At 65.3% G+C, this 7437-nt stretch overlaps 2 protein-coding genes across 4 annotated transcripts in view; both read left to right on the plus strand.

Moving 5' to 3' along the window:
- Znf628 (zinc finger protein 628) overlaps window positions 1-5466 on the plus strand; it is a gene marked incomplete at its 5' end in the record, with an annotated part of 5906 nt that extends 440 nt beyond the window's left edge. Inside the window, one exon of the mRNA XM_019206406.2 lies at window positions 2367-5466. Within this exon, the coding sequence (XP_019061951.2) occupies window positions 2367-5359 (2993 nt within the window). The remainder of the gene's footprint in view (window positions 1-2366) is intronic.
- A 103-nt stretch (window positions 5467-5569) lies between these two features.
- Nat14 (N-acetyltransferase 14 (putative)) overlaps window positions 5570-7437 on the plus strand; it is a 2128-nt gene continuing 260 nt past the window's right edge. The window contains exons 1-3 of one of the 3 annotated variants that reach the window (XM_033766130.1): window positions 5570-5919; window positions 6515-6629; window positions 7060-7437. The exon at window positions 7060-7437 is cut by the window's right edge and continues 260 nt beyond it. In XM_033766130.1, coding sequence (XP_033622021.1) covers window positions 6558-6629; window positions 7060-7437 — 450 coding nt within the window. In that variant the 5' untranslated portion in view covers window positions 5570-5919; window positions 6515-6557. Of the gene's footprint in view, window positions 5920-5955; window positions 6241-6514; window positions 6630-7059 lie in introns of those variants that run through there. The other 2 variants (XM_033766128.1, XM_033766129.1) reach the window with 2 other exon arrangements.

Below are 7437 nucleotides of genomic sequence, written 5' to 3' on the forward strand. Positions count from 1 at the left end.
TTCGTCCACCAGAGGCCCGGGACGGTCAGGGCAAAGCTGCAGGGCCTCCGCTGCTGCGGGGCGACCCTGTCTGCCCGGACAAAGGTGGAGATGGGTGTGTGGCCGGCGCATCCCCTCAGAGGCGCAGTGCAGCCTGCTGCGCGGCCGGCAGGGGCTCTGGCCTCTCGGGAGTGCGGACGGCTAGATGCAACGCCCCTCCACAGAGAGGCTCCTTGGCGTGATCGGTGTCCTACGGGGAGCTGCTCACACTCTAAACTGACGTCCTTCTGTTAAAGGAAAACCCTTGTCCAGAGGGGCAGCGTGCCTTCCTCCAGTGTTTGCAGCGCACACGCCCCTGCCCGACGCAATGTAGTGGCCGAGATGCGACCCCGATCCTAACGAAGGCCTTTGCGTGGCGCTGACTTTCCAGCCTGGGGAGGCCGCGTCAAACATTTTGTGCTAGCAGTTGTCACCGGGGCGGCGATGCTGTTCTCCGGGTGACACTGCGGGAGCGAGTAGGAGGCTTCCTAGGCGAGGGGCAGTGTGGCCGCTGTCACACCTGCAAGCGTGTGGGTCGGGTTCAGGGTCGCTCTCAACACCCAGGAGAGCAAGGGACCCTCAGACAGAGGAGTCCGCTCTGAGCCGGGATGGCGCGCTGTGTAATTTGGGCGGCGACAGCGCTGTAGAGAGCGGCGCTGTCCGGAGAAGGCAGTGTTGGAAGGACCCGCTGGCCCGCAGGCTGCTCCCAGGGAAGCCTGGGACCGCGGGTACGAGCGAGTGGTGTAGCCTGTCTTGCTGGGCTTGGAGGCAGGAAGCGGAGGCCGGGCCCTGAGGGGTCTGCTGAAGATGAGGGAGAGAGGAATGAGGTATCCTGTCCGCTCTCCTGACAGGCCCCCGGGGGTCCCGGGGTGGAGAAGCTGCTGCTGCCGCTGCCCAAGGGAGAGATGGCCAGGCCGCCGCCGAGGCCCCAGCTTCTGGCTGCCATCCATCCGTCTGTCCGTGTGGAGCCCAGTGACCTCCTGACAGCAGAGGTGAGCAGTGCCTGCCTCAGCCAGGGGAAGAATGGGACTTCCTGTGGTCAGAAGACTGGTTGACAGGAGGGCACAGGATCAGAAACCTGCACTTCGATTTTGGCTGCATCATGCTTGAAGTGGGAATCCTTATGGTGCTGGGCAGTGGCAGCAGAGCATGGCCCAGTGGTTTGGGTGAGAAGAGCAGGCTGAGATTTTGGCTGCTCTACTCCAAAGGGGTAGAGAGAAGGCAAGCTGGGGCTACCCGGGACCAAAGTGTAGGTCTGTCTGCTTGCTTGTTTGGTTGGTTTTGTGTGTGCTGGGGCCGGGACTTGGGGCCCGTGTCTTGTGGGAAGCTCTTGCTGAGCTACATCCTCAGCCCTTCTTTCCAGACAGGGTCTCACTAAATGGTCCCACTGGACTTGCACTTTCCCTCCTGCCTCAGCCTCCAATGTAGCTAGGATTACAGGCATGGCCCACACCCAGCACCTTCTGGGAGAAGATGGGGGCCTAGCGGGAGGATGTGGTGAGAGGCAGTTGAGGATGTGGAGGGAGGCCAGAGGCCTGAGCCAGGCAGGCTGGTGGAGAAGATGTGGTTTCTCAGCAGTTTGGACTGGGTTCTGCCCGCGGGTTTGTGAAGGGTCCCTAGCCTCTGCTCATCCTCTCTAGTTGACAGAGAAGCAAGTGTTTCCAGGTGTCACCAGCCACCCCTGGGGCCCTTGTGCTGGTTAAGATCCCCCGGCTGGCCGGAAGGTTAGAACACTTCTGACAGCTTTTACTTTCTTTTACTTTCTGACTGGTGTGATCGGTGGGACGGGTGCCATGGGTTCGCCACCGCTGCTTTAGGGTGTGACGGCAGGCAAGTGTTGGAGTTGGGAATAAGGTATTTTAAAAAGTATTTATTTAAAAAGTTATGGCTTTTTGAGAAAGGGTGGCACTGTGTAGTCCAGACTGCCCTTGAACTCAAGATCCTTCTGCTTCAGTCTCCTGAGTGCAGGGATCATAGATGTGCGCGGCCACACCCAGCTGGGAGGAGGTGCTGAGGACAGAGGAACTGCTGGGGCCTTCGGGAGGGGCGGCTGGCCTGCTCCAGGCTGAGCCAGGCCAGTGCGAAGCAAGTTCCGTTCAAACCAAGAGGTCTCCCCAGGCTAGGACAGAGGAACTGCTGGGGCCTTCGGGAGGGGCGGCTGGCCTGCTCCAGGCTGAGCCAGGCCAGTGCGAAGCAAGTTCCGTTCAAACCAAGAGGTCTCCCCAGGCCACTCACCCACCCCATATGCTGAGGGGAAACCTGGTTTGGGAAGCCCCACTCCTAACACGGGTTCCCAGAGGCCAAGGGACCCAGGAGGGGCCCTGTTGATCTGGAACCCCCACCTCCAGGTGTGATGGTCGGCTCCCAGGGAGACATGGCGCCCGCCTCCACCGCCGAGGGGCCAGGAGAGAAGCTGGCGCCGGCAGCCCCCGCGACCACGGCCCAGTATGAGTGCGGGGAGTGTGGCAAGTCGTTCCGTTGGTCGTCGCGACTCCTGCATCACCAGCGCACGCACACTGGCGAGCGGCCCTACAAGTGCCCCGACTGCCCCAAGGCCTTCAAGGGCTCCTCCGCGCTGCTGTACCATCAGCGAGGCCACACGGGCGAGCGGCCCTACCAGTGCCCTGACTGCCCCAAGGCCTTCAAGCGCTCCTCGCTGCTGCAGATCCACCGCAGCGTGCACACCGGCCTGCGCGCCTTCACCTGCGGCCAGTGCGGCCTGGCCTTCAAGTGGTCATCGCACTACCAGTACCACCTGCGGCAGCACACGGGCGAGCGGCCCTACCCCTGCCCGGACTGCCCCAAGGCCTTCAAGAACTCCTCCAGCCTGCGGCGCCACCGGCACGTGCACACGGGTGAGAGGCCCCACGCGTGCGGCGTGTGCGGCAAGAGCTTTGCACAGACCTCCAACCTGCGGCAGCACCCGGGCGAGCGGCCCTACCCGTGCGGCGAGGGCGGCAAGGCCTTCAAGCGTTCCTCGCTGCTGCAGATCCACCAGCGGGTGCACACCGGCCTGCGCGCCTTCACCTGCGGCCAGTGCGGCCTGGCCTTCAAGTGGTCGTCGCACTACCAGTACCACCTGCGCCTGCACTCCGGCGAGCGGCCCTACCCGTGCGGCGAGGGCGGCAAGGCCTTCAAGCGTTCCTCGCTGCTGCAGATCCACCAGCGGGTGCACACCGGCCTGCGCGCCTTCACCTGCGGCCAGTGCGGCCTGGCCTTCAAGTGGTCGTCGCACTACCAGTACCACCTGCGCCTGCACTCCGGCGAGCGGCCCTACCCGTGCGGCGAGGGCGGCAAGGCCTTCAAGCGTTCCTCGCTGCTGCAGATCCACCAGCGGGTGCACACCGGCCTGCGCGCCTTCACCTGCGGCCAGTGCGGCCTGGCCTTCAAGTGGTCGTCGCACTACCAGTACCACCTGCGCCTGCACTCCGGCGAGCGGCCCTACCCGTGCGGCGAGGGCGGCAAGGCCTTCAAGCGTTCCTCGCTGCTGCAGATCCACCAGCGGGTGCACACCGGCCTGCGCGCCTTCACCTGCGGCCAGTGCGGCCTGGCCTTCAAGTGGTCGTCGCACTACCAGTACCACCTGCGCCTGCACTCCGGCGAGCGGCCCTACCCGTGCGGCGAGGGCGGCAAGGCCTTCAAGCGTTCCTCGCTGCTGCAGATCCACCAGCGGGTGCACACCGGCCTGCGCGCCTTCACCTGCGGCCAGTGCGGCCTGGCCTTCAAGTGGTCGTCGCACTACCAGTACCACCTGCGCCTGCACTCCGGCGAGCGGCCCTACCCGTGCGGCGAGGGCGGCAAGGCCTTCAAGCGTTCCTCGCTGCTGCAGATCCACCAGCGGGTGCACACCGGCCTGCGCGCCTTCACCTGCGGCCAGTGCGGCCTGGCCTTCAAGTGGTCGTCGCACTACCAGTACCACCTGCGGCAGCACCCGGGCGAGCGGCCCTTCCGCTGCGCGCTCTGCCCCAAGACCTTCACGCACTCGTCCAACCTGCTGCTGCACCAGCGCACACACTCCGCGGAGCGCCCCTTCACCTGTGCCATCTGTGGCCGCGGCTTCGTCATGGCCGCCTACCTGCAGCGGCACATGAGGACGCACACCCCGGCACAGGCGGCCTCTGGCACCGCAGCCCCAGCCTCCTGCCCCCGGCCCCCAGCCCCGCTGGCTGCTGCCCCAGCCCCGCTCGCTACCCAAGATGTCCACGTGCTCCCCCACCTCCAGGCCACACTTTCCCTCGAGGTGGCTGGGGGCACAGCCCAGGCCCCGCCGCCAGGCCCCGCTGCGCCCAACTCCCCGACGTTTCTCCTGGTGCAGACTGCCCAGGGCCTCCAGCTGATCCCCAGCAACGTCCAGCCCCCGACCCCGCCACCCCCACCTGCTCCCCCTAAGCTCATCCTGCTGCCCTCAGGTGCTGCAGGCGGCCCAGCAAGGCAGGGCCCTCGGGCTCTGGGAAAAGCTGGCCAAGGTGCCGGAGTGGTTTGGCTGCCAGGGCCTGGGGGTCTGGGGATGCAGGGCGGGGGTGGTGCAGGGGCCACTGGGGGAGGGCAGAGCCTCATTGTCCTACAGAATGTAGGGAGTGGGGATACAGGTCCTCAGGAAGTGAGTGGGGTCCAGCTCCAGCCTGCCCAGGAAGTGACCACGGTCCAGCTCCAACCTGCCCAGGAAGTGACCACGGTCCAGCTCCAACCTGCCCAGGAAGTGACCACGGTCCAGCTCCAGCCGGCACAGGAAGTGACCACAGTCCAACTCCAGCCTTTGGCCGGCCAGCTGGCCAACTCCAGTGGAGGAGCAGTGACCGCTGAGGCCTCCAATCTGCTGGTGGTCCAGAGTGAGGCAGCTGAGGAGCTGCTGGCAACCCCAGGTCCTGGCGAGGCAGGGGATGGGGAGGCCAGCGCAGGCGTGGTACAGGATGTCGTCTTTGAGACGGTGCAGACGGACGAGGGGCTGCAGAGCGTGCTGGTGCTGAGCGGAGCGGATGGGGAGCAGACGCGGCTGTGTGTTCAGGAGGTAGAAACCCTTCCTTCTGGGCTGAGCGAACCACCTGCCTCTGCCCCAGCGGGACAGAAACTGCTCATCATCCGCAGCGCCCCTGCCGCTGAGCTGCTGGAGAACCGAAGTGTGGGGGGAGGCACTGCCACGCTGCAGCTCCTGGCTCCTCCGCCCCCTGGCCCAGTCTCTGCCCCCACGGTGACGGCAGCGGCGATACCCGCGGCTCCTGCCCCCCAGATGGTACAGGTGGTCCCCGCAGGGGCCAGCCCAGGGCTTGTGAGCCCGCAGCCCCTGCCCTCCATCCAGATTGTGCAGACACTGCCCGCTGTCCAGCTGGTGCACACGTTTTGAGGCGACCCATCCGACGCGGAGGTTCCAACTCACTGCCTTTGTCTGGGGCTGTGCATTAGAAAGGGGACTGCTAATAAAGACCCAGAATGTTCTCTTGTTTTGTTTTCTTGGGGAGTGGGCACAGTGGTGGGAAGGTCCCCCGGCCTGGGAGGTTGGGGTATTGTTTCCTGGCTCACAAATTCCTTGCGTGGAGTCTTGGGGCCAGCTGCCTTCATGGGGTCTCAGTTGCCCTGTCCTTTGGAGGAGTGACGTCGTGGTCACTACAGGGGGAAGGCACTGGCATGGGAATCGGCCCTTACTCGCTATGTATCAGATCACCATGCCCCTCCCCTGTCTGGAACGCGAGTGAGGGAGAGTCTTATCTCAAGAACGGCCAGCCCAAGGGCAGCGGGTCGGGCGGAGGCCCCTGGCGATGGGTGTGGAAGCTGGGTCCCGACCCCTCCGCAGAGGCCCAGGTGCCGAGAAGGCAGCCCACCACCGCTTAGCCAGCTCCCGTGCTCAAGTCGCTTAGCAATCAGAGGCTGTTGGGAAGAGACCGGTGCAGCTTCTTCGTGGGCCCGGTAAGTACCGCTCTTGCCCCTCTCCTCCTCTCCTCCTCTCCTCCCGCCAGCGTCTCCCCCAGGTCCCCTTTCCCCAGGGCGCCCCACTTGCTCAGTGTCTGCGCCATGCGCTAGTCCCTTTAGGCCAGCCCTGGGAAGCATGGCAACAGTTGCTAAGGCCGAGAGCTGGCGCAGCCCCGCCCCCGCGCGTGTTCACGTCACTTCCGCCGGCGACCCCCTCCATACCCTACGTTCCCCTACACCTTGTCAAAGGATCGGAGCGACCCTTGGAGGTGCTCGCGGGCTCTGCTTCCGTGGCGCCGGGCCGTGCCTAGCGCCAGGGTGTGGGCGCTGCGGCCGGGTGGGGAATGTGTAGAAGGGGGGTCATGAGTCCCGCGCTGGGGGCCGGGCCCGTGCGAGGTGTCAAGTCTGCACGCAGCACAGCACCTTTCGGGAAGATCGCCCTGGGCTCAGGGAAGAGAGGATGGGGAGACTGGGAAAGTCGCCGGGTATTAGGGGCCCATCTCGCCAGCTTCCTAGCTGGCGCAACTGGAAAAAACCATGGGGGCAAGTAAACAGAGGTACCCCCTGACGCTGACCTACGTGTTTCCCCCAGGTGCGCGCCAGCTCCCTTCTGGGGCGGCAGCCTCGGGGCTGCCATGGCCCCCAGCCACCTGTCCGTTCGGGAGATGCGGGAAGATGAGAAGCCCCTGGTGCTAGAGATGCTGAAGGTGAGCCTGGGAGTGGCGAGATGCTGCAAGTGGGCTCAGCCTGCCCCACCCCACCCCGCCCCTAGAGGGGACCTCCAGAAGTCTTCCCCTCCTGGGCTCTGTGCCTCTCCTGCGTACCTCCATCCCAGCCCACGGCTTCAGCAGATGGAGGGCTGTGGGGACCCTGTGGCCCCATGACCACAGCACTCCCTGTCTACCCCACAGACAGCCCAGTGGCTGCCACTGCTTCCACCCCCGTCCTGGTTTCCCATCCTCCAAGGCTCACTTCCCTAGCTCCTGACTGAGCTGGTCGCCACCACAGCTCCCGATTCACTCCCTGCTCACTTGGCCACCCACCCTTGTGCCCCACGATGCTTTCCCTCCTTCCCATTTCTGCTTCTGTCCTGGACCCCGATGTGACAGATGTCTCATCCACTCCCCCTGCCCACAGGCTGGCGTGAAGGACACTGAGAACCGTGTGGCTCTCCACGCTCTCACGCGGCCCCCGGCCCTGCTGCTCCTGGCAGCGGCCAGCAGTGGCCTGCGATTCGTGCTGGCCTCCTTTGCCCTGGCCCTCCTGCTGCCTGTGTTCCTGGCTGTGGCTGCTGTGAAGCTGGGCCTGCGAGCTCGATGGAGCTCTCTGCCTCCCCCCGGCAGCCTGGGGGGCCCCTGGGTGGCAGTGCGGGGCTCTGGTGACGTGTGTGGGGTCCTGGCTTTGGCCCCTGGTGTTGCCCCAGGGGATGGAGCCCGGGTCACTCGACTCTCTGTCTCTCGCTGGCACCGCCGTCAGGGTGTGGGCCGGAGGCTGCTGGCCTTGGCTGAGGCTCGG

Source organism: Fukomys damarensis, unplaced genomic scaffold, assembly GCF_012274545.1.
Source record: "Fukomys damarensis isolate Sample0158 unplaced genomic scaffold, DMR_v1.0_HiC HiC_scaffold_19, whole genome shotgun sequence".
NCBI classification, from domain to species: Eukaryota; Metazoa; Chordata; class Mammalia; order Rodentia; family Bathyergidae; genus Fukomys; species Fukomys damarensis.